Source organism: Rhinopithecus bieti, unplaced genomic scaffold (assembly GCF_001698545.2).
Source record: "Rhinopithecus bieti isolate Rb0 unplaced genomic scaffold, ASM169854v2 scaffold_28466, whole genome shotgun sequence".
Taxonomy (NCBI): domain Eukaryota; kingdom Metazoa; phylum Chordata; class Mammalia; order Primates; family Cercopithecidae; genus Rhinopithecus; species Rhinopithecus bieti.
In genome coordinates, this window is record NW_016812362.1 from 119,843 (window position 1) to 146,031 (window position 26,189).

Genomic DNA, 26,189 nt, shown 5'->3' on the forward strand with positions numbered 1-26,189 from the left:
GGGGGGCAAGCCACTGAGGAGAGGTTCAGGCAGGTGGAGCATCCACCCATTTGTTTCTTTCATTAAGGGAATGTCCTCCCCCTCTTTATTCGGCTTCTCTACTCCGAAAGCAAGCAGCAGAGCACAAGTAAGCGAGCTCTTCATGACCGAGCCTGGAGATGATCAGAGTTCTGTTAGGCCCCCCTGACCACCAGCCAGAACGCAGGCCCAGGAGGAAGGGCCCAGCCAGGAATTCTGGATCTGCTGTGTGGCCTTAGACATGAACTTATCCTCTCTGAGTCTCTCTTTTCTCATGTGTCAAAGAGATTATTTTTATTGGTGATTTTAATACTATTTTATCATTATTAATTAATAGGATCATTGTTAGGACTCATTGAGATAACATGTCTGAAAAATCCCAAGGCCTGAGGGAAAGTCTTTGTCGGAGCAGTTCCTGTCTTGGTTATCGGTTCCCTGTTTGCAACCTGTGGTGTGGTTACCTAAGCACTGGCAGTCCTACTGTTTCAGCTGCAGCATGAAGGATTGAGGGGAGATTCAAGGCTGCCAAGGGAAATGGTAGAATCCACTTTCCCAGAGATGGGGAGGGGGTACAGGTCTGTCTTCCAGGGAAGCAGGGGGAGGAGCCTCAGCACCTTCTGACCTGTAAGCATCCAGGTTTGCCCCCTGCCCCTCACTGACTCACCTCCACCTCTTCTTGTTCTGCAGGTCGGCCACACACCCGGAGCACCGTCATCACAGCGGTCAAGTTCCTTATCTCAGACCAGCCCCATCCCATTGACCCCCTCCTGAAGAGCTTCATCGGTGAGCACCTCCCTGCTGCCTCCTCCACCTTGTTCAGTGCCCCCAACCAGTCCTTGAGCTTGGGCTGATGTTTCCTACCCAATAGCCAAGGGCAGTGGGAGACCCGGGAGGCATGCCCATGATGGGCAGCAGGGCCTGGCCCTCCAGTTAAAAGGCCTGGGTTCACATCCCTGCCTCCCTACTGCCACTAAATCATGGGTGGGCCTGGCATGTCCATCACACCTCTAAGCCTTGCTTTCCTCATCTGTCAAATGGACGTGAGAAACTCTTATTATCTGCATCTTCTAGAATTGTCCTGGGGGCCCATGGGCAACTGAGGGAGAAGATGCTTCATAAACATATAGACTCTTGGGAATGGAAAACCACCAGCCTCTCACATGCCTTAGCTTTTGTGGGCCCTAAAGTGGGGCAGGGAAGAGTGCTCCCCCTGCCACCCTGCCCACTAGATCGCCTCTGTCTGAGGGATCTTCTGGCCTGAGGAGCCCAAGCAGCCTTCACTGTGAGGAGAGGAACTGAGACCTCCCAACACTTTAGGAGGCCAAGTGGATCACCTGAGGTTAGGAGTTCAAGACCAGCCTGGCCAACATGGTGAAACCCCGTCTCTACTAAAAATACAAAAATGAGCCAGGCGTGATGGCGGGCACCTGTAATCCCAGCTACTCTGGAGGCTGAGGCAGGAGAATCACTTGAACCCAGGAGGCAAAGTTGCAGTGAGCAGAGATTGTACCACTGTACTCCAGCCTGGGTGACAGAGCAAGACTCTCTCTCAAAAAAAAAAAAAAAAATTAGGCATGGTGGCAGTGGGAGACTGCCACCACTAAAGAAAAAAAAAAGTGTTGATCCTCATCTGCCAGGGGTCTGTTGTGTGAGACCAAGGGGTCAGCAGATGTGACCACGTTCTGCACTGGAGAACATGTGCAGAAGTTCTAGCAATGTCATCGGCAGCAACTTTGTCCCTTGCCCTAGTGCAGTGGGCACGTGCCCCACCCCCCCAGCCTGATTTCCTCCATCATGAGGGAGCTGCCCTTGATGGGCACCACCAGCGATTTCACCTGGGGTTCCTGTTTGCTTTAGAACATTTGAACTGGTTTTTGAGCTCTCACTGTGTGTCAGGTACCACATCGGACCCTTTAATATACCTCATCACAGTGGTGCTCACAGCTTCCTGCGTGGTGTGTAGGACTGGCCCCATTTTACATGTGAGGAAACGAACTCAGAGCGGGGATGTGAACTCGGGTCTTACCAGTTCCCCACAGCTGTGTTCTCACAGAGAATGGGGAACCTGGGAGCCAATGCGGCACCATTGAAAGGGGCCCAGAAGAGGCTGCTGGCTCTGAGCTTGCATCCTGTTCTGCTGGGAGCCTTCCTGCCCTTCCCAGTGCATCACATCAGGGGCACATGGAGGTGGCTTGTCCCCTGACTGGTGATGGTAACTTTGATCACCCAGTTCAGATGGATACTGCCAGGGTTTCTGTCTACTCTAAAGTTTCTCTTTTTTCCTTTGGAATGAATACGAATTTTTGAGTACATAAAATAAGTATTTTATGTAAACATCCTTGTTCTCATCAATTTTTTGCCCACTAGGTTTAGCATCCACGGTTGTGTCTTGCCTGAGTCAATGATTACTGTGATATTTGCCAAATGGTGACTTTCTAGTTCCATTATTCTTTCCATAGTTATAGGTTTGCATTCTACTGTCTGGAAGAACTTTTTCTTCTCTTGCATTTATTTATTTATTTATTCATCAATGTATTTGTCATTAGAGACTCATGGCCTCTTCCTACTTCATTCTGTGGGTTATAACCTATTACTGTCTTTAATTTTGATGCTCAAGATTGTCTCAGATTTGGCCATTGGGAGCGCTTCAAGCTGGTTCCTATTTTCTATTGACATGTTTCCTTTTTTTTTTTTTTTTTTGAGAGACAGAGTCTCACTCTGTCACCCAGGCCGGAAGGCAATGGCACAGTCATACCTTACTGCAACCCTTGCCTCTCAGGCTCAAGCAATCCTCCCACTTGAGCCTCCCGAGTAGCTGGGACTACAGATGTGCGCCAGCCACCACGCCTGTCTACTTTTAAAATTTTTTTTGTAGAAACAGGGTTTTGCTGTGTTGCCCAGGCTGGTCTTGAACTCCTAGGCTTAAGTGATCCACTCACCTTGGCCTCCCAAAGTGCTGGGATTCCAGACGTGAGCCCCCGTGCCCAGCCTCCATCATTCTCTTAAGTGTATCCTTGCTTTTGGCACGATGAGATGCTCCAGATTCATCGCAGACCTTTTCTGCACCAGTCCTGGAATCAGCCATTTCTCCAAGGAGTCCTGATTTCTTTTAGTGGAGAATGGTATTTAGAATCCAAGATCTGGACACTAGATGAGCCTATTGCTATTGGGGCCTCATTGCTTCTAGGCCCTCTCAGCCGACAGAACTAGAAAATGCACATCTGTATGCAGAGACACAAACATGCACGTGTATATCTGTGCTTCCAGATGCACATTCATGCACATCTTTCTTTGTCCCTCCTTCTTTCCCTCCCTGCCTCTCTTTCTGTCTTTCTCCTCCCTGTCTTCTACCTACCTACCCACCTATCTTGAAAACCTTGAGTTCATAGCTGCTTCCTATTGCAGTCTAGCCCCTTTTCCATATCTGTAACTCCTTTCTCTTACAGTAAGAAACCCAGCTCCCATTATCTACAAGGTATTTATTTTCTTAATCCTGAAATACACAGAAAGTAGTCTGAGAATTGCTGACTCTTATCTCTGTGAAAATTAATATTCATGGATAGTTTTTTTGTCTTCCGCTAGAGGGCAGCTAGTCAAAATACTCAAAGTGGCTTGGTTTGTTTTCTCCTTCATAACCTGGGTGGTTACGTGGATCATTTTAAATACAGTTTTGTTTGTTTGTTTGTTTTTGAGGACGGGTACGGTGGTTCACTCCTGTAATCCCAGCACTTTGGGAGGCTGAGGCGGGAGGATCACCTGAGGTCAGGAGTTAGAGACCAGCCTGGCAAAACCCCATCTCTACCAAAAAATATAAAAATTAGCCGGGTGTGGGCCAGGCATGGTGGCTCACGCCTGTAATCCCAGCACTTTGGGAGGCCAAGGCGGGTGGATCATGAGGTCAGGAGATTGAGGCCATCCTGGCTAACATGGTGAAACCTTGTCTCTACTAAAAATACAAAAAATTAGCCGGGTGTGGTGGCGGGCGCCTGTAGTCCCAGCTACTCGGGAGGCTGAGGCAGGAGAATGGCATGAACCTGGGAGGCGGAGCTTACAGTGAGCTGAGATCGCGCCACTGCACTCTAGCCTGGGCGACAGAGCGAGACTCTGTCTCAACAACAACAACAACAACAACAACAAAAAGCCGGGTGTGGTGGCACACGCCTGTAATCCCAGCTACCTGGGAGGTTGAGGCATGAGAATTGCTTGAATCCGGGAGACGGAGGTTGCAGTGAGCCTAGATTGTGCCACTGTACTCCATCCTGGGCAACAGAATGAGACTGTCTTTTTGACTCAAACAAACAAATAAATAAATAAATGCAGTTTTTTGCATTTTGGTTTTATATTTAGGGATTTCCCCATCCTTGATTTTCTTTCTTTTAAAGTATATAAAACATTAACAATTCTAAAATGTTTCAACTATAATGGCTGGGCATAGTGGCTCATGCCTGTAATCCTAGCACTTTGGGAGGCTGAGGCAGGAGGATCACTTGAGTCCAGGAGTTCGAGACCAGCCTGGGCACCATAGTGAGACCCCCCCCATCTCTAAAAAAAATTTTTTTTCCCAAACCAACATGGCACATGTATACCTATGTAACAAACCTGCACGTTGTGCACATGTACCCTAGAACTTAAAGTATAATAATAATAAAATTTTTTTAAGTTTAAACTCTATATTATAGTCCCTTTTCTGTTACTATAGCAGAATACTACAGATTGGGTAATTTATAAAGAAGAGAAATTTATTCCTCACAGTTGTGGAGACTGGGAGGTCCCAGAACATGGCACCAGCATCTGGTGAGGGCCATCCCATGGTGGAAGGGAGGGCAGAAGTGAGTATGGGAGACAGAGAGACGAGATGGGGGCTGAGCTTCTCCTTTAACAGGAGCTCCCTCCCATGAAAACTGACCCACTCCTGTAGTGAGGGCATTAATCCATGCCTCAGGGCTTCACTTTCACGACCTAATCACTTCTCAATACTATTACCATGGCAATTAAGTTTCAACATGAGTTTTGGTGGGCACATTCAAATCATAGCACTGTACAAGTCTGGGCACAGCCTGTAATCTCAGCAATTTGGGTGGCCAAGGTGGGTGGATCACTTGAGGTAAGGAGTTCGAGACCAGCCTGGCCAACATGGTGAAACCCCGTCTCTACTAAAAATACAAAAATTAGCCGGGCATGGTGGTGCATGCCTGTAATCCCAGGTACTTGGCAGGCTGAGGCGGGAGAATCACATGAACCTGAGAGGTGGAGGTTGCGGTGAGCCGAGATCACACCACTGCACTCCAGCCTGGGCAAGAGAGTGAGACTCTGTCTCAAAAACAAAACAAAAACATAGCACTGTACAAAAAGGAGTATCCTGAGAAGTGCTGGTGACTTGACCGCTCTGATCTTTAAAAACCTCACCTGCAATATCAAGTTAACATTCACAGAGTTCATCCTCTGTGCCAGGCACTCTGCTATGTGCCTTCAATGCATTACCACATTAAAAAATTTTTCTTTTTTTTTTCAAGATAATGCTGAGGCACCACATTTTAAATTGTAAAAACAGTCCTATAGCATAGGTTCTATTATGACTCCCATTTTACAGATGAGGACATTGAGGCTCTCCAAGGCCCCACAGTTAATTAGTAGAGCTGGAACGGAAGCCAGGTTAGCCTCGAGCCCACATTCTTATCTGGTCTTTGAAGGGTTGTTTGTGCCTGGCACAAAGTACATGTTCACCACTCCCAGCTTACCCCCATTCAGCCAGTTCTGCACATGCACAGTAACCTGATGGCCAGGGCGGTGAGGGGGGTGACTTTGTGCTGTGGCTATGCATCCCCCGCACCCCTCATGTTCTTCTGCCAGGAGAGTTCATGGAGAGCCTGCAGGACCCAGATCTGAATGTGCGCCGTGCGACTCTGGCTTTCTTCAACTCAGCTGTGCACAACAAGCCCTCGCTAGTCCGGGACCTGCTGGATGACATCCTGCCCCTCCTCTACCAGGAGACAAAGATCCGCCGGGACCTCATCCGAGAGGTGTGGAGCAGAGCTGGGGACCCTGGGGAAGCTGGGGGTGATGCCACCTCTCATGCCTCACTGGTAGGGCATTATTATCTCATCAGAGCAGGTGCTGGGGCCACATGCCTTGGGTCAAGTCCTGCCCTGACTCCCAGCTGTGTGACCCCAGCCAGGGCAACCTGATCATCTCTGAGCCTCAGTTACTCTTCGTGAGCACATGAGGGTGCTAACTGTGTCTGCATCATAGGGTTGCTGTGGCAATTCGGTGAGTGAGGTCCTGTAATTGTTTAGTACCACCGCAGGCGCACAACCAGCGCCCAGTAAATGTTGACGTTTGGCAGGTGTTCACTGAGCATCTGCACTGAGCCCAAGTGCCAGGACTTAGGGTTGAACTTGATTTGGTTTCTGCCACCAAGGAGCTCATCACGGCCCCCTAAAGGAGAGAGATGCCCACTCTGCTGATTACAGACAGCCCCCTCCTTACAATGGTTCAACTTTACAATGGTGCAAAAGCAGTAGCATTCAGCAGGCTCCTCACCTTATGATGGGATTGCCTCTGGAAACCAACTTATGATGGACCTATTGTGACATAATCCCATCATACACCAAGAATGCATTTAACTTAGAGCCCACCTGGTAAAGTAAGGATTCAAGGGGCAAAGGTTAAAGGTGATTTAATAAGTTTCAGCTATGGAATACTAGCAGCATTGAGGCCCTTTAAGCTGGGCTTTGAAGGGTGAAAAGGTGTTTACCATTAAAACAGGGCTTCATGGTTGAAAGCTTCAGAAAGGCCTCGGTGTCTTTTTTGTTGTTTTTTTGAGACAGGGTCTTGCTGTGTCACCTAGGCTGGAGTGCAGTGGCACAGTCACAGCTCACTGCAGCCTCGACCTCCTGGGCCCAAGTGATCCTCCCACCTCAGCCTCCTAAGTAGCTGGGACTACAGGCGTGTACCACCACACCTAGCTAATTTTTTGTATTTTTTTTTGTAGAGATGGGGTTTCACCATGTTGCCCAGACTGGTCTCAAATTCCTCCTGCCTCAGCCTCCCAAAGTGCTGGGAGGACAGCCATCATGCCCAACCTACCTGGATTTTAAATTCCAGTTCAGCCACTTACAAGCAATATATCCTTAACCTGTCCAACTCAGTTAATTAACCTGCCCAACTCAGTTTCCTCATCTGTTAAATGGGATCAATAATATTTATTTTTGAGATGGAGTCTCGCTCTGTCACCCAGGCTGGAGTGCAGTGGCACGATCTCAGCTCACTGCAACCTCCGCCTCCCTGGTTCAAGAATTCTCCTGCCTCAGCCACCTGAGTAGCTGGGACTACAGGCATGTGCCACCACGCCCGGCTGATTTTTTGTATTTTTAGTAGAGATGAGGTTCACCATGTTAGCCAGGATGGCCTCAATCTCCTGACCTCGTGATCCGCCTGCCTTGGCCTCCCAAAATGCTGGGATTACAGGCATGAGCCACCGTACCTGGCCAGTAACATTTACTTCTGATGGCATTTGTGATGCTTGAATGAAACGTCATCCATCAAGCACTCAGTACAGTGCCTACCACTGAGTGCCTGCTCAGTGGATTATAAGAATAATTGTTCTTATTGTCACTATTATCACCAAGGGGAAAGGATACTGCAGGCTGAGCAAAGGCATGGAGACTTGAGAGTATAAGGCATGATTTGGGGCCGGCGTGCAGTGTGGAATAGAGATGTGGGGTTTATAGCAGAAACTAGAAGAGGTGTCCTTGCACCCTGGGGCCATATCCCCAACCTTCATCCTTCCTGCAGGTGGAAATGGGTCCCTTTAAACATACAGTGGACGATGGGCTGGACGTGCGGAAGGCGGCCTTTGAGTGCATGTATTCACTGCTTGAGAGCTGCCTGGGCCAGCTGGATATCTGCGAGTTCCTGAACCATGTGGAGGACGGGCTGAAGGACCACTACGACATCCGGGTAAGACCAAGCCCCTGCCAGTTCTATGTGCCCCTGTACCAAGTGATAGTCAGGCACCACTGGGGCCATGCTTATTTGTCCTTGCTTGCTACTCCAGGCACCCAGTGAAGATAGCTGCATTGTTGTTTTCTGATAAGAAAAGGAACCTGTGCCTCAGATACCTTTGGTGGGAGTCTACACTGGGCAGGCTCTTTGGAGGATGGTTTGGCAGCAACCAGAAAAAAAAAAATTGTCCAGGTGTGGTGGCTCATGCCTGTAATCCTAGCACTTTGGAAGGCTGAGGCAGGAGGATGGCTTGAGCCCAGGAGGTTGAGGCTGCAGTGAAACGTGATCGCACCACTACACTCCAACCTGGGCAACAGAGTGAGACCCTGTCTCAAAATAAAATAAAATAAATAAATAAATTAATTAATTAATTAATTCCCAGATGAAACTTTTGACCCAGCAGGGCACTTTGAGCTGTGGAATACTAGCAGCATTGCGGAGCGGGCTGCATCTCTTCACGTTGTGACCTGAAAGAGCTCCAAGCCCCGCTGTTGAGTGGCAAGAGCTAGTTCCAGAAGTCAGGGCCATTTTCTTACCAGAGAGAATGAGGCTGGGGCTGGTGGAACAGCGCGGAGACTTCAGTTTCTTCATTTTATATCTTTCTATATCATTTAAAAAAATTTTTTTTATTTTTTTTGAGACGGAGTCTCGCTCTGTCGCCCAGGCTGGAGTGCAGTGGCTGGATCTCAGCTCACTGCAAGCTCCGCCTCCCGGGTCCACGCCATTCTCCTGCCTCAGCCTCCCGAGTAGCTGGGACTACAGGCGCCCACCACCTCACCCGGCTAGTTTTTTGTATTTTTTAGTAGAGACGGGGTTTCACCGTGTTAGCCAGGATGGTCTCGATCTCCTGACCTCATGATCCACCCGTCTCGGCCTCCCAAAGTGCTGGGATTACAGGCTTGAGCCACCGCGCCCGGCCCATTTTTAAAAATTTTAAAGTTTATTCACATATATAATAGAAATCATTTCTAATTGTGAAATATTAATAATACAAGTTACTATCTTCACTTTTTTTTTTTTTTTTTTGAGACAGGGTCTTGCTCTGTTACCCAGGCTGGAGTGCAGTGGTATGATCTCAGCTCACTGCAACCTCTGCCTCCCAGGTTCAAGCGATTCTCCTGCCTCAGCCTCCCAAGTAGTTGGGACTACAGGTGCCCACCACACCCAGCTAAATTTTTTTTTGTACTTTTAGTAGAGACGGGGTTTCACCATGTTGACTAGGCTGGTCTCGAACTCCTGACCTCAAGTAATCTGCCTGCCTTGGCCTCCCAAAGTGATGTGATTACAGGTGTGAGCCACCATGCCAGGCCCCGTCTTCACTATTTTTAAGTGCACAGCGCAGTGGTATTAAGCAGATTCACATTGCTTTGCAGCCATCACCACTGTCAATCTCAAAACTCTTTTCTCCTTCCCAAACTGAAATCTGCACCCATTAAACACTATTCTCGATGAATTTGATTACTCTAGGATTCTGCCCTTGTAAGTGGAATCATACAGTATTTGTCCTTTTGTGACCGACTTGTTTCACTTAGTCTGATATCCTCGAGGTTTATCCATGTTGCAGCTCATCAGAATTTCCCTCTGTTGTATGTACAGACCACAGTTTGTTTACTCACTCATCCATTGCTGGACAAATATTTGGGTATTCCTAGCTTCTGGCTATTATGAGTAATGTGACTGTGAACCTAGGTGTTCCAATATCCTTTGGAATCCTGCCTTCAGTTCTTTTCACTTTACCCACAAGTGAAATTGCTGGATCATAGGGCAATTCTGTGTTTAATGTCTTAAGGAACTGCCATACTACAACTTTATTTTTAAATTTTTATTTATTTGTTTGAGATGGAGTCTCACTTTATTGCCCAGGCTGGAGTTCATTGGTGCGATCTTGGCTTACTGCAACCTCTGCCTCCCAGGTTCAAGTGATTCTCCTGCCTCAGCCTCTTTGAGTAGCTGGGATTACAGATGTGCGCCACCACGCCTGGCTAATTTTTGTAATTTTTAGTAGAGACAGGGTTTCACCATGTTGGCTAGGCTGGTCTGGAACTCCTGACCTCAGGTGATCCACCCGCCTCGGCCTCCCAAAGTGTTGGGATTACAGGCGTGAGCCACCACGCCCGGTCCCATATTACAACTTTAAAAAATATGTACTGTAAGCATGAGTCACTTTTTATAATGAAAAAGTAATACAAAGTAATCAAAAGTAACCCATACTTGTTTTAAAAGATTCATGAAAACAAATAAAGAAGCGAGTAATAATCATCCAAAAGCTTCCCCCCACCCAGCGAGGCCTGCTGTCAGTATCAGTGTTTCCTGGGATGATGCACGTAGACCCTCATTCATCAGCCAACTGATACTAAGTGGGTGCCACCACGCCGAGGTCAGTGTGAGAGGTGGGGTCCCTGCTCTGAAAGCCCTGGAGATGAGTGTATGAGATCTGTTTTCTAGAAATGGGATCACACCACACATGCTGTTTTTTCCCCAGTCTTTTAACTTACATTTACTGTATGTTGTTTGCTTTGCTTTTCAGTATATATCAGTCCTGTCATATTTCACAGCTGCAGGAGTTCCCATTTCCGTTGCACTCACTGCTACACATGTAGATTGTTTGCACATTTTCACTATTACAGACAGTGCTGCTGTGAACACCCTGATGCATTACTGATCCGTGGTGTGATCGCTGGGCTTCTAGGGTGGAGTGCGTGCTCCTGCTAGAGCATCTGATGCGCGTGGTGAGGCCGCACCTCCTGCAGTGGGTGTTCCTCTGACCACTCCAGACTTGGAGCTGCGGGGATGCTCCTTCCTGCACTCCCTGTCTGCCTGTTTCCTCCTTGGCTTTATTATTGCTTTAAACTCTTGCTTCCCGCCAATCCCCAAGAAAGAGAGAAGAAGGTTCCAGCCCCAAGGTCTTGGTTGAGAAAGGGGGTTGGGTTTTCCAGTGTATGCCATGAGAACTAGTGAAAAATGATGGGGCACACAAAGCTGAACAGGACTTCCACCACAGGGTTCCGGGAGGCTCCAGGTGGGAGGGGTGTACTCAGCTTCTCTCATTTGGGTGTGCCTGGTATTAGGCATCTTGTGGGGCTCAGTAGATGCCCAGAATACCCCAGAACACAGAGTGAGGAGTTCTGGGCTGGCCCAAAGCTCCAGCTTCTCAGGATCGAGCAAGTCTGTTCTTTCTGTCCAGTCTGGCCATATCCTCTCATGCCTGCCCTCAGGACCACAGGACAGGGCCTAGGCACCAGTGCAGCCTTGGAGCCCACTCTGTTGCCACCCCCTGGGGTGAGGAGGGTGGGTGTGACAGTTATAGAGCCCACAGCCTTGCATCATCAAGTCTTCAAGTGAGCCTTTAGAGAGGGAGTGACCACCACCCAGTTCACAGGGGAGACAGGGAATCTTGTCTAGTTCGAGGGCACAGGGTCGTGGAGGAGCCACGAGTCATAGCTCATGAAGTTCAGCACTGCTGCTCCTCGCTGCCGTGGGCTGGGCCTCTTCCTTTGCTGTAGGGTGTAGGGGTCAGCGTGTGGGGATGGGTAGGGCATGGGGATTTCAGACAACCACTCTTTATGCTGTGCAAGGCTTCTTTGTGAGGACTTGACCATTTCCAAAAGACATGACAGTTTTTCTCCCACAGGCTGAATCTAGGCCTGCAGTCATGTTTAGTTGGTGTCAAAGTTTTTGTTCGGTTTTGAAATCAGGTGTCAACATTTAAAAATCGAGACTTTTTTTTACATGAAAATTGGGATTTCTTTTGAAAACAGTTCAGTGGCCCCAAGCCACATGTCTGCATTCCCACCTGGCCACAGTCAGCCAGAGCTGCCCCAGCAGCCCCCTTCACTCATCCCCAGCATCTGCCTGACTGGTGCGCATCTGAGCTTGAGTACGACTCCCTTCCTGGTGCTTATCTGATCCTCCTTGGGTCAGCCAAGTGTAGCTGGCAAAGAAAGTGTCACCATTTGAGGAAACAGACCCAGAGAGGGAGAGACTCTGGCAGGACTTCATGGTGGTCTGAACTCGGGCATCAGGTTTCGGGTGTGGGGCCTCTGCTCTTTCCCAGGGCTGGCTGCTGCTCTTGCTCCTGCACCATTTCACTAAGAACTGTCTCCTGTCTCCTTCCTCTGGGCAGATGCTGACCTTCATTATGCTTGCCCGGCTGGCCACCCTGTGTCCTGCACCTGTCCTGCAGAGGGTGGACCGACTCATTGAGCCACTAAGGGCCACCTGCACTGCCAAGGTAAGTCCCTGGCCCAGCCCTAGCCCAGGCCCTGGAGCACCTACTGAGTCCTCGGCCAGTTGTTCAGTTACCCCTTACTGAGCACTTCCTGCAGTGCAGGTGATATTGTGAAAGTGCTTCATTTAATCATTATCATTGCCCTATAAAGTACTTCTTACTGTCATTTTATACACAGGGGAACAGAGGCTTTGAGAGGTTGTTATTGGCCAAGGCTACACAGCCAGTAAATTGCAGAGCTGGATTCAGACCCACCTCTGTCTCTTCTTCCATTCATTAAACACTTCCTGGGTGCTGAGCCTCATGGGAGATACTAAAGATATAACATTGAGCCTGATAGGTTCCCTACTGTCAATCTCTCACCTCCTTGTTGGGAAGCTGGGTCACATGATTGATCTAGGGCAAAGCTGCTGCTAGACTGGAGTGCCTGAAGGGTCTGGAGGAGGGATCTGGAGTGGAAGCTCTCATGGAAAGCTGGTGTTGGGAGCAGAGCCTGGCACACCTAGATGGTACCTGGTAAATACCTGTTGAATGGAAGAATACATTTGGGTTTTTTAAGAATGGGAATCATTACCAAAAGGAGAGCAGTGTTTTAGATTGGCGCTTAATGGCTGGGCGCGGTGGCTCAAGCCTGTAATCCCAGCACTTTGGGAGGCCGAGACGGGCGGATCACGAGGTCAGGAGATCGAGACCATCCTGGCTAACAGTGAAACCCCGTCTCTACTAAAAAATACAAAAAAACGAGCCGGGCGAGGTAGCGGGCACCTGTAGTCCCAGCTACTTGGGAGGCTGAGGCAGGAGAATGGCGTGAACCCGGGAGGCGGAGCTTGCAGTGAGCTGAGATCCGGCCACTGCACTCCAGCCCAGGCGACAGAGCGAGACTCTGTCTCAAAAAAAAAAAAAAAAAAAAAGATTGGCGCTTAAAAAGGAGAGATACCCATAGAGTGGTGATTTTCAAAAATGAAATCTTCTGTGGATAAAACATTAACATTGGTAGTTTATTCATAGAAACCTGCCTTGTAAGTTTACATTTTTAACATATGCTTACTATTGAGTCAATCCAAAAAAAATGCTTCTATAGGGCCAGGCCAGTTTTGACAGTCTCTGTGGCCAAATCATTTCTAGTTTTCTCTGAGCTCTATGGCACCAAGAAAAGTCCCAGTTCTGGCTCTGTCACCCAGGCTGGAGTGCAGTGGCGCAATCTCGGCTCACTGCCACCTCCGCCCGCCTCCTGGGTTCACGCCATTCTCCTGCCTCAGCCTCCCGAGTAGCTGGGACTACAGTACAGGCACCTGCCACCACACCCAGCTAATTTTTTGTATTTTTAGTAAAGATGGGGTTTCACCGTGTTAGCCAGGATGGTCTTGATCTCCTGACCTTGTGATCCGCCCACCTCGGCCTCCCAAAGTGCTGGGATCACAGGCGTGAGCCACCACGCCCGGTAAAAAGTCCCAGTTCTTAAGAGGGGAAGTATATATGGCACTGCAGTGCCAGAACATTCTTGCAGTAGGATGAGGTGGCAGGAGAAGCTCTGCTCTGAGTTTCTACAAGAGCCACTTTTCTGGCCATGCAGAGGATGCTGTTGGGCATTGGGATGAGCGTGGATACATCCACACCCACAGTCCTTACCCATGAGTCTGAATCTACCAAGCTCTGACAACCAAAAGCTTTTTAGGAACCTGTTTGTCACAAAACTTGACTTGAAGTGGCATGAGGCTATGATCTTTAATTCTCGCCAATGTACCACTTTTATACAAGGGACTTGAACATCTGAGGATTTTGGCATCCACTGGGATCCTGGAACCAAACTCCCATGGATACTGAGGGACACCTTACTACTCACCGTACTCATACATGTAGTAGAGTATTCATGTATTTGATTACACGGTATTGTACAAGACCCCCCCGGAATGTAATCTGCACAGTATTACCTTTCTAAAACCCAAAATGTCCTGGATTCCAAAGCACATCTGGCTCCAGGGGTTTCAGAGAAGGGAGTGTGGACTTGTGTCAAGCTGTTTAATCCTCTTGGCAACTCCTATGAAGAGGCAGCTGTTACTTATAGATGGGGAAATGAGGCTCAAAGACGTAGTTACCTGAAGTCACAGCTCTTGGGGGCAGAGCCATTTGAATGCAGGACTCTGCAACTCCAATGCCAAGCTGTTATCCACTGCATTGAATTCTTTAGGAAGAGCCCAGCATAAGGAATTTGAACCTTAGTCCCTAAGCAGTGGAGGAACTGCTGAGCTCCTCTGCCTAAGTGGGAGATGGTGGGGGAAGAGGAAACAAACTGCAGGAGGTAGTTTGGGGTGCTTACTCTCTGGCTGCATCTGTAGAACAGATTGGATTGCGGGGCAGGGACTTGAGTGCGGGGGGGAGGCTGCTAGAAGACCATCACAGTGATTCATTCATTCAGTCTCGTCATATGGTGCTAAGAGCTGGTTTTAAGCACAGTATAGGCTGGATCCCTGCAGTCTGTAGGAGGTAAGTATGGGAACACAGTACTTGCCACTGTCAATCAACAAAAAGTGAGCTCTTTAGATTGGCTGCTCTGAGGCCCCTCAGGCTGTACTGAAGCTGATTTGAATGGCAAAGAACCTCTGTGGGGAAACTAGCCAGTGTAAAAGCCCAGAGGTGGAGTTAGGACATAGCTGGTGAGACAGAAGCCTTGGGAGACCTCGCAGCAGGGGATTTATGTTGGGTAAGATGATGGGGCAAAGAAGAAGCCAAAGACCGGTGAGGAGGCAGTGGTGCGGGCCAGGCTCAATAAAGGATGGCTGCTTCTGCTGTTTCCTACTTTAGGTCAAAGCTGGTTCCGTGAAGCAGGAGTTTGAAAAGCAAGATGAACTGAAGCGCTCTGCAATGAGGGCAGTGGCTGCCCTGCTGACCATCCCTGAGGTGGGGAAAAGCCCAATCATGGCCGACTTCTCTTCCCAAATCAGATCCAACCCTGAACTTGCTGCCCTCTTTGAAAGCATCCAGAAGGATTCCGCTTCAACCCCCAGTACAGACTCAATGGAGCTCAGCTAGTTCCCCCAGCACCGAGGTGGGCCCTCACTTAAGAGAAAGAAGCCCACCCAAGCCCAAGGCCTCCCCATCCCCCACTGCAGGTCTCTACTTTTGCCCTTCCACCATCTCACTGGGGGCCCTGCCGCTCCTGGTCGGGGCTTACAGTGCCTTCTCTAGGGATCCAACTCAAAAGGCCCCCAGCCTGAGCTGCGAGGCTGCCAACAGTTGGGCCCCTTCCTTAACTCAGGACAGTCATCCAAAGAAATAGGGTGAGGAAGTTTTCCAGTGACTTCACACTGTATCCCTCCATAGTCTGTCTGGTTCCTTCAGAGGGTGTCTCTGCCTCACAAACTAGTAGCATTTAGAAATAGGCTGTGCTGTCAGCTGTAAAAGGTCAGGAGGCAGCAGACACCACTCTGGTTTCTTCACTGCACTCAGCAATGCCTGAAGTTAGTGCTCAGGCCGGGCATTTCAAAAAGAAAAGATACTTGAGTCATTAACATTTTAAAATTCAAAACGGTTCATTTCTAAGTGGCAGCGATGAATCAGAAATTTGGATGTGTTTCTTTTCCAGGGAGGAGAAATGGGTTGGGTAGGGAACTGGACAGGTTTGGACCTCGTTTCATTTCTAATTTCAAAATACTTATTAGCAAATTGGGCAACAATGAATTACACATCTATGCCACCACCCAGGCATAACCAGTTGGTTTGTTTCCTTCTGAGGAAGGTTTCAAATGTGTCTAGTGTTTAGCATTGAGGACAAAGAAATGCAAGTGGCAGGCCCAAGTATTTTGTGACATCCTAAGTTAATAAAGATTAGATTCTAAGTTACTTTTCTCTACACAACTCGTGTCTAATTGTGAGACCAATATCTTGAATGCACTTGTCAATTTGTAAGAAATCCCAAAATGAGGCTAGGTGCGGTGCCTCACACCTGTAATCCCAGCACTTTGGGAAGCTGAGGTGGGCAGATCACCTGAGGTCAGGAGTTTGAGACCAGCCTGGCCAACATGGCGAAACCCTGTCCCTACTAAAATATTAGCTGGGTACGGTGGCAGGCCTGTAGTCCCAGCTATTCAGGAGACTGAGGAGATTCAGGAGAATCGAGTCGCCTGAACCCAGGAAGCAAAAGTTACAGTGAGCCAAGATCAAGCCACTGCACTCCAGCCGGAGTGACAGCATGACAGTCTCCAGGAAAAAAAAAAAAATCCCCAAAATCACCAGTTTACATTATAAATATTTATGACTAGGTTTTGAACAGGAGACAATCTGTAAGATGCCTATCTACTAGAATGAGACTAGACCTAGAAAAGCTTTGTTGTAACCAGCACAGCATTTCTGGTAGTTGACTGGATGGTTACGGAAAAACATCCTGTAAGCATTTCTATCTTGTAAGTACCACATCCCATATCCCTCATGACCTATATACACTACGTAAGGTGCCTGTAATCCCAGTACTTTGGGAGGCTAAGGAGTTCAAGAGCCTAGGCAACATGGCTAGACCATCTCTACAAAAAAAAAAAACTTCAAAAACTACCCAGGTGTGGAGGTGTGCATCTGTAGTCCCAGCTACTTGGAAGGCTGAGGTGGGAAGATCACCTGAGCCTGGGGAGGTCAAGGCTGTAGTGAGTGTGCCACTGCACTCTCAGCATGGGTGAGAGCAAGACCCCGTCTCCAAAAAAAACTCGGGGTCACATGTCACTAAATTCTAAGAGTACCAGTCAAGAGGCTCAATTGTCACCAGTTAGGTCCCCGCCTTGGCAAACTGCTGTAACATACCTGAAGCAGCAGCTGGTGGGAAGGTTATAGGAGACTGAAAGTGCTTTTCCAGTAACCGTGGTGGATTACCTGGAAGAGCAATTTGTACATCATCCTGTTCTTTCTGGACAGAAGTTACAGGATGCAATTTAGGCATCCCATAACAATCTGTTTAAGAAATTCATCTGGGTATTTCCATGCATATTTTCTCAATTCTCACAAGCATCACACGGAATAACCTGTCACCTAACTTTACAAAGCAAGGTTAAGAATGACTACTTGTGGCTTGGGACCCACAGCTTCTCCAAGTGTCTTAGAACCTACCAAGTCTGTGCCCCTCATCCCCAGCCTCAACTGTGCACTTGAGGCCACGTTCCCCTGTTCAAGGACCGAGTGTCCTTTACAAATCCCCTCCAAATGGGAGATTCCAAAGGGGTTTGAGCAAAAGAACGATCTCTGTGACCAACTAAGTTAGCCAAGAAGCTGAAGACTTAAAACTAAGGGAGGAAGATGCGAGATGGCAGTTTTACATTTATTTAAACAGAAAACGTGCACACCAGCTGTCTACTCATTTTCTTCACTGCGCAGCCTGGCATTGGGGTTGGTGACTCTGATGGCCAGCTGGGCGGCTCTTTCCACGATGGCTTTGCGGTTCTTGGAGGAAACATTGTGAGCAATCTCGGCACAGTAAGATCTGTAAGAGAATCAAGTAGGTAAGGAGCAAGACAGCCCTGAACACACTTGGAAAATTCCATTAAGAAGGCAGTGAGTTCCAGCACCAAGCTAAGAGAGGGCTGCTTGGTATGTGGCTGTGGAATGACACCTACATGCCCCCAAATCCTGACTCCCAACTCTATGGTTCCCTGGTGATGACAAGAACACTTTCATTTACAAAGTACCCTCACTGTTCCCTCTCATCTAATCCTTACAGCAGCCTTGTAATCCAGGCATTACCTCCATTTTACAGATAAGGAAACCAAGGCCCACAGCAAGCAATGGACAGGGATCCAGGGTGAACCCAGGCCCACGCTCCAGGTTCAGTGGTTCTCCCCCAGTTGCAGGGTGCTTTACCTTGCCCATGAAGTTTCAGAACTCTGCAAAGTGGTCAAGAGCAGAACCCAAGAGTCTGAATGGAGCCAAAAGCACCCAGTTTGACTGCTGAGGATACAAAGCAAGTAGAAGCAACAATGCTTAAAGTCACCCAGTCATAGCCATGCCTAATACCTGAGGACTTGGTGTGCCAGATCCAATTCTAACCCATTCCTTACAACTTTTTAAGAGGCAGCTACACTGTGCCCCATTTGATAACCAATTGGCCTAACAAGCACACTTCAGTAAGGAGGTGATTTATGAAGCCACCCACAGTGGGTTAAGAACAGACATTCCACTCCTGAAGCATTTTCAGCAAAGCAGCAGCAGGAATGTGAGGAGTGATTAAGTGAGGCAGTGGACACACAGCTCTTTTCAAGAACCCTGCCTTAACAGCAAGACAGCAAATCCAGACAATTCTTGTTTTACATGAGTCCACTCAAATTCAAAGCAACTATGTTTTTAAATGTTTCTATGTTTCAAAGGCTTAGGTTTATATTACACTTCTCATCTGTCCTTTTCAAAAAACTCTCCTGTCCTTGTCCATCTACATATTTGATAATTACAGAGTGTACCCACCATTTTAAATGTGTCCCCTAGCTTGGGCATTTTCCATACTACAACACTCCAATCATTTTGAATAGACCCACAACATTCTATTCAGCACTCTACAATTCTCTCATTATATTTTCAGTTGTTTCCAGTTGTATTGCTGCAATAACTAGCTTTTGTTTCCCTGCTTTTCCATTCCTTAAGGACAAATGCCCAGAAATGGAACTTAGAGATCAAAGGTCAGAGATAACAGAGTATTTCCATGGATCTTAAAAAGACTGCCAAGCTGCACTTACAGAGCATATGGCAACCAGCCAACAGGGGCACTGTAACTGAGTAATCATGTTGGCCTGTTACAGTTCAACTGTGGTTTCAGTGTCCACCATTAATTCCTATGCCCATCTTTTTCTAACAGAAATTTTCAGCATTTCAACGTCTGGTTAAATTTCCAGCCTTGGAAGGTAACCAAGTTAGAATACTGCTCTTGTTCATTTTTATTACTTATATCTACAACCACTGTAGATAAAAGATCTTTGTAAACATAAACACAAACATCCTATTACTCACACACACTCCATGTTCTTTCTAGTTTACTTAGGAAAATTCAGCTTTTTGGCTTTCATTTACCAATAAGTGAAGAAAATAAACTGTCACTTCCCATGAGAATTTTTCATTCCACTGCCTAGTTTTGGTCTAAGCAGGTCACCAAGTCTCTTATACACAGAGCTCACCAAGTGTCTAACTTACTCAAAACACCTAGAACTAGCTGGGTGTGCTGGAGCATGCCTGTGGTCCTAGCTACCAGGAAGGCTGAGATGGGAAGAGACAGCTTGAGCCCACCTTGAGTTTGGGGCTGCAGTGTGCCATGATCACAGCTGTGAATAGCCACTGCACTGTAGCCAGGGCAACATAGATGCTGTCTGTCTCTCTCAAATCAAACCAGGCCAGGTGCAGTAGCTCATGCCTGTAATCCCAGCACTTTAGGAGGCTAAGGCAGGCAGATCACTTAAGGTCATGAGTTCAAAACCAGCCTGGCCAAGATGGTGAAACCTCATCTCTACTAAAAATACAAAAATTAGTCAAGTATGGTGGTGCACGCCTGTAATCCTAGCTACATGGGAGGCTGAGGCAGGAGAAACGCTTGAAACTGGGCGCTGGAGGTTGCAGTGAGCCGAGGTCATGCCACTGCACTCCTGCCCCGGCAAGAGAGCGAGACTCCATCTTAAAAAAACAAAAACCAATAAAACCCACCTAGAACCAATGCCCTGCAAACTCTCCATGCGCTTTCACTTCTACACCTTTGTGTAAGCACTCTCTGCCTGCCAAGTTTCCTCCTGTTCTCCACCTAATCCAAACTTGGTTGGTTCTAAAGCCCTCCTGTCCCTGAAGATACCCCTTACCACAGCACAGACTAAAGGGTCCCTTAAGGCCTAAGGTCCATGTTTGATCTTCTCCCTACCCTCCTTGTAAGCCAAAAATAAAATTCAAATGCCCCCAGCGACCATCTGAATGCACTCCCTCCTTGAATAGGGTACGTACTCTTGGTTTCCACAACCTCTTACCATAGCCAAGACATTCCTTTCTAGTGATAACCAATTCCTGATGAGAAACAGAAAATCTATTCAAAACCTGGAACTGCCGCCTTTCTGGACTAAACCAATGTATGCCTTAAGTGTATTTGATTGATGTCTCATGTCTCCCTAAAATATGTAAAACCAAGCTGCTCCCTGCCCACCTTGGACCCATATTCTTAGGGTCTCCCAAGGGCTGTGTCCCAGGCCATGGTCAACTCATATTTGGCTCAGAATAAATCTCTCCAAATATTTCAGAGTTCAACTCTTTTGGCTGACACCTTCATAAAGAAAGCAACGTTCTGGAAACAACAGCCAAAGGATATTGTAGTAGTGGATAGTGGTTATTATTGCAGTGTTCACAAAGCAGTCTTTTCCTGGTCTTGGGTCTCTACACTTAGAAGACCAAGTCTCCTCCCTCCGGTAAAGGAAACACCTTGAACTCCCCAACTTCTTTACTCCCCAACAAGCATTCTCTAAAATCCTGCAAGGAACAACTTCAGATTCCCTCAGAAAATGTACAACCCCTCCCCACCAAAATGCATCCCAAGAGTTTCTAGAGTTCCTGCCAGAAGTGCTCACACAGATGCAAACTTCGGATCCCTGAAAACTAGAGGTGGGCCCAACTCACTTGTTGCACATCAGCAGCACTTCCAGCTCCTTGACGTTGTGGACCAGGAACTTCCGGAATCCACTGGGCAGCATGTGCTTTGTTTTTTTGTTGCTCCCATAACCAATGTTGGGCATCAAGATCTGGCCCTTGAATCTTCTACGAACCCTGTTGTCAATGCCTCTGGGTTTCCGCCAGTTCCGCTGAAGGAAATAACACACAGGTGGGTTAGCGTCTGTGCAGAGTGCCAACTGTTCCTTTGGAGAGGGCAAAAGGACCAGATGAAAAGGAAGTATGCCACACAGTAGTTGCCTTTGGTGACAGAACTTCACTATTTCCTTACTTTTTTGGTGGGAAAAACCACGACCTCGTGGCTTTAGCCACTAGGAATGCAGGCACCCCCACCATTCCTACTCCCAAGCAATGGAGGAGGCACCAATGGGATGCGAGGGGACTGTGTAGATACTGAGATGGCGAGCACAGCTGCAGACACGGCTCTCAGCACCTTTGAGTTTTCTTGTCTATAAAATAGGGATCCTGCTGTCATAAGGCAACCCAAAATACACGACACAAATGCAAAGCCCTCTAAACACATCGAAACAGCCAAGTGTCCCTTCTCATTTAAATTTCACTTAACACATCAAGAGATGTTAAGTACCAGCACTAGGGCACAATGGGGGAGACCTGTATTTCTACAGAAAGCTCTTCCACAAACCAGTTCATCGGTCAAAGGTAGTCCCGACTAGATGATGTCAGAAACCGACAGCCTGTTGGAAACTTCTTTCTTCACCCCACACCCATTTCCATCCCAGGACCACATACCTTAATTTTGACATATCGGTCTGACTGGTGCCGGATAAACTTCTTGGTTCTTTTTTTGACGATCTTGGGCTTCACAAGGGGTCTGAGGGCGGCCATGATGCCTTTTGGGAAAGGAGCAGCCCCTGGTGAGGAAGAATCCTGAAAGGAGGCTTGGAAGGAGGCTTTCCCGCCCAAGGACTGAACACTGTCGCAGAGTGTCTTCCAATCGCCAGCTACGGAGCAAGCTGGGAATGGAATGGGTGTCTCTGCCAGGCTTGCTTTCCCTCCCTTTCCGAAGCTGGCAGAATACTAGGCACTCTCCAGACGCGATCCCAGGAGGTCAAAGGTCAACTCAACCACTCAGAGCCCAAAGAATGCCAACAGCTGAGCAAACCAAAACCGACCCCAAGACACTCTCAATTTGCAAGGGGCAGCAAATCCCACCTCGCCAGTGTCCGAACCCCGAGATGGCCTTGACCATCTACTTGGACCTGAGTCTCAGTTTCCTCACCTGTAGAATAGAGATGACACTGCACGCTGAATGCCTGCAGTGCCTGTCACAGGGTAAACGTTTAATAAAGAAAAACCTTCTAATTCCCTAGGGAGCTGCTGCGCTACCACACCCTTAACACACACAAAACCATCATACCGTCTAAGATGCCTCAAACCTGGAGATTTTGCAGTATCAACTCACACCTTCCTCAGTGTGGTCTTCAGAGCCATTCATTTATTTCCTACAGCAGCAACCCTTCTGTTCGCAGCCATCAACTGGCACAGAGTGGGTACTCAGTGAACCACGTATTCAAAACGACTTTGCCTTCTGGCCCATGATATCCTCGAAGGCAAGGTGGGGGCAGTTGCATCTTATTTCCAGAGATACTACCAGAATTTCTGCCTGCAACTGAACCAGCAGCCGCAGCAGCCCTAGGGCCAGAGACTGCAGCGGAAGAAGCGGGCCATGGCAATGAACGAATACACGTGGGCCGACATCGGTGAGCGCTGGGATCCACAGATCCCAGCTGACGGCTGTCAAGCTGGGACACCCCTGATCGTCCCACGGCCCACAGGAGACCCCGCAGTCTGAGCTCAACTAGCACCCTCCACCGCCAAGGAACAAACAAGCAGCCCGCAGCTCTGACTACAAGCGGAGAGCAGGAGGCTCTGGGACGCAAAGCCCCATCAACCCGGGCTGCTTCGTTCTACTCCTGTACACCCCCCAGTAAGCTGACAATAACAACACCCACAGCCACTACCGCGCCGAAGGGGAGGCCCCCGCACCACTGGGCGACGGGGCCAGATGAATCCCGCAGGAATGCGGATGGGCACGGATTAAGACTTACCGAGGAGGAGATGGCTGCCACCTCCGTAGGCAGCGCCGAGGAAGAGAGAAGGGACAGTGGCACGCAAGGGCCGATGGGACGTAACCCCCTGGGTCCTGGCAAGGAAAAGGCAAGCACTTCCGGTTCGGCTCTTTCAAATAAAATAAAGACACGTTAAAAAATAATGCCGCAAAATATTCTGAGTATACATGTTTTAATAGACCGTAATATCTAGGAATATGACTGAAAAATGTATTCTACCTATCCTTGGGTCTACGTAGAAATTTGGAATTCTTTCTGAGCTAATAAGACCTGGTGGAGGGAGGAACTTACTTCCGCCAGAAGTTGAAGCCAATCCGCTTTTGGGCTATTTCCGCCCGCGTTTCTTCTACTCCGAAGTGCGCCACTTAGTGGTCAGAAGAGAACAAGACAGAGACTTCCTAATAATTTCGTCACCGAATTTGACAGTAAATAGTAACGAAACTGTAACAGCTGACATGCGATGGAGTTCACTATGCCTACCACAATTCTATAACGTACCCCTATTATGTCTCCATTTTGCATATGTGGAAGGTGAAATTTGGAGACTTGACTCCAAACTCCATGCCCTAATCATTATGCTAAATGGCCTAGTTTTTGTTTGTTCATTTTTTAGAGATGAGGTCTCACTTTGTTGCCCAGACTGGTCTCGAACTCCTGGGTTCAAACGATCCTCTCGCCTCAGCCTCCTGAGTAGCTGGGATTACAGGCACGAGCTACTGCCTAGTTGTTTTTTGTTTGTTTGTTTGTTTTGTTTTGTTTTTTGTTTTTTTTAGACAGGGTCTCCCTCTGTCACCTAGGCTGGAATGCAAAGGCGCCATCTCACGGCTCACTGCAGCAACTGCCTCCCAGACTGCCTAGTTTTTAAAGTTACTCTTGATTCGTTTTGCTTAGCTTTTGTATTTAAGATTATTGTGAAAATTGGCAGAGCATGTTTTCTGAACACCATGGTTCACACCTGTAATTCCAATACTTTGGGAGTCTGAGGCAGGAGATTTGCTTGAGCCCAGGAGTTCAAGAACAGCCTAGGCAACATAGTAAGACTCTGTCTCTACAAAAATAAAATAATTAGCTAGGGCTGGTGGCGCATGCCTGTAGTCCCAGTTACTCGAGAGGCTGCACTGGGATGATCATGTGAGCACCCAGGGGTTCTAGACTGCAGTGAGCTGTGATAATGCCACTGCACTCCAGCCTGGGTGACAGAGCAAGGCTCCGTCTCAACAACAACAACAACAACAAACCTATAAAGACAAATAACCCAATTGAAAAATGGGTAAAGAATCCAAATAGACATTTATCTGTGGCCAATGAACTCATGAAATGATGATCTACATCATTAGCCATCAGGGAAATACAAACTGGAACTGCAATGAGATACCATTTCACACTCACTAGGACGGAGACATGGGAATCTCCGTACAGTGCTAGCGCAAATATGAAATGGTGCAGTCACTTTGGAAATGAATAGCAATTCCTCAAAATGTTAAACGTAGAGTTACTATATGACCCAGCAAGTCCACTTTCAGGTATATGCTCAAGAGAAATGAAAACATATGTCCACACAAAAACTTGTACATGAATAATCACAGCAGCCTTATTCATAATAGCCAAAATGTAGAGACAACCCAAATGTCCATCAACTGACGAATGGATAAATAAAATATCATCTGTCATTCAATGGAATATTAGTCAGCAATGAAAAACAAGGAAGTACGAGTACATGCTACAACATGGATGGACCAGACACAAAAGGCCACATATTGTATGTCTCCATTTATATGAATTATCCAGAATAGGCAAATCTTTAGAGACAGAAAGTATGTTAGTCGTTGCCAGGGCTGAAGAGAAGGAGGAATTGGGATAGACTACTAATGGGGTTTACTTTGGGGTGATGGAAAAGTTCTAGAATTAGATGGTGACGATGATTGCACAATTCAGTGACTATACTGAAAGACACTTAATCGTACACTTTTTTTTTTTAGACAGAGTTTCACTCTTGTCACCCAGGCTGCAGTGCAATGGTGTGATCTTGGCTCACTGCAACCTCCGCCTCCTGGGTTCAAGCGATTGTCCTGCCTCAGCCTCCCAAGTAGCTGGGATTACAGGTACCCACCACCACACCCAGCTAATTTTTGTATCTTTAGTAGAGACAGGGTTTCACCATGTTGGCCAGGTTGGTCTCGAACTCCTGACCTCCAGTGATCCACCTGCCTCGGCCTCCCAAAGTGCTGGAATTACAGGCATGAGCCTCTGCGCCTGGCAATCGTACACTTTAAATGGGTAAATTGTACAGTATGTGAACTACATCTCAAAAAAGTTGTTATAAAGAGTAATAATACAGGCATAGTTGCAGAAAAAAGGACAATCTTTCAACTGAATAAATTCAGCTTTGTAAAAGACTTCTTTATTTATTTATTTATTTATTTATTTATTTATTTATTTGTTTGTTTGTTTGTTTTGAGATGGAGTCTCGTTCTGTCACCCAGGCTGGAGTGCAGGGGCGCAGTCTCCGCTCACTGCAAGCTCTGCCTCCCGGATTCACGCCATTCTCCCGCCTCAGCCTCCGGAGCAGCTGGGACTACAGGTGCCCGCCACCACGCCTGGCTAATTTTTTTGTATTTTTTAGTAGAGATGGGATTTCACCACGTTGACCAGGATGGTCTCAATCTCCTGACCTCATGATCCACCAGCCTCAGCCTCCCAAAGTGCTGGGATTACAGGCATGAGCCACCGCGCCCGGCCTGCAAAATACTTTTTAAAAAGAGATGGAAAAAAGAGGCTGAGGGGACCCATTGAGCCACAGCAATAACTATACGTGCAAAGGAGGGGGGCCTTTGGGAGCAAAACCATCCAGTCTCCATCTTGGCTGAGGAGCCCTGACACACTCCTGCGCTCCTGGAGCACTTGGGTAGGACTAGGGGAGGTGCCACTGACTCTAGGAGCTGAGGATTGGGCTGTGTGAAGGGGGAGTAGGGAGATGCAGAGGCAGAGAGGCCTGTGTTCACCTTGGGATGACACAGGAGAAAAGACTGGTCAGCTCTCTGTCTTCCCAACTCCCTCTGTTAAAGTTGGCGAGAAAAGCCCTTAATTGCATTGCATTGGCTATAGATTCGGAAATGGTTTTTCCCTTGGTGTGTGTTCTTTTTCCTCAGATTGGAAAGGATCGGGCACTGAACTTTGACCCCTGCTGC

General features: G+C 47.8%; 2 protein-coding genes and 1 long non-coding RNA gene across 7 annotated transcripts in view; 1 reads left to right on the forward strand and 2 right to left on the reverse strand.

Annotated features, from left to right (window-relative positions):
• LOC108544754 (uncharacterized) overlaps positions 1 to 5,854 on the reverse strand; it is an 11,372-nt gene extending 5,518 nt beyond the window's left edge. The window contains exons 1-2 of the long non-coding RNA XR_001889948.1: positions 5,757 to 5,854; positions 2,958 to 3,124 (exon numbers count right to left, since the gene is read on the reverse strand). This is a non-coding gene — a long non-coding RNA (uncharacterized LOC108544754). The remainder of the gene's footprint in view (positions 1 to 2,957; positions 3,125 to 5,756) is intronic.
• CAND2 (cullin associated and neddylation dissociated 2 (putative)) overlaps positions 1 to 16,090 on the forward strand; it is a 40,363-nt gene extending 24,273 nt beyond the window's left edge. Inside the window, 5 exon segments of the mRNA XM_017896016.1 lie at positions 706 to 801; positions 5,869 to 6,038; positions 7,813 to 7,977; positions 12,146 to 12,253; positions 15,053 to 16,090. Coding sequence (XP_017751505.1) covers positions 706 to 801; positions 5,869 to 6,038; positions 7,813 to 7,977; positions 12,146 to 12,253; positions 15,053 to 15,280 — 767 coding nt within the window. The 3' untranslated portion in view covers positions 15,281 to 16,090.
• A 1,426-nt stretch (positions 16,091 to 17,516) lies between these two features.
• On the reverse strand, positions 17,517 to 23,066 carry RPL32 (ribosomal protein L32). Of its 5 annotated transcripts, none has more exons than XM_017896018.1 (4): positions 22,981 to 23,066; positions 21,662 to 21,762; positions 20,861 to 21,042; positions 17,517 to 17,711 (listed from the first exon to the last, which is right to left on the reverse strand). In XM_017896018.1, the coding sequence occupies exons 2-4, from the start codon at positions 21,755 to 21,757 to the stop codon at positions 17,582 to 17,584; spliced, it is 408 nt and encodes a 135-aa protein (XP_017751507.1). In that variant the 5' UTR covers positions 21,758 to 21,762; positions 22,981 to 23,066; the 3' UTR covers positions 17,517 to 17,581. The 5 variants fall into 5 exon arrangements, with proteins under 5 accessions (XP_017751507.1, XP_017751508.1, XP_017751509.1 ...); XM_017896019.1 differs by having other exon boundaries at positions 17,526 to 17,711; positions 21,662 to 21,783; positions 22,981 to 23,052; XM_017896020.1 differs by having other exon boundaries at positions 17,526 to 17,711; positions 21,662 to 21,799; positions 22,981 to 23,052.
• Between the last annotated feature and the right edge of the window lie 3,123 nt (positions 23,067 to 26,189).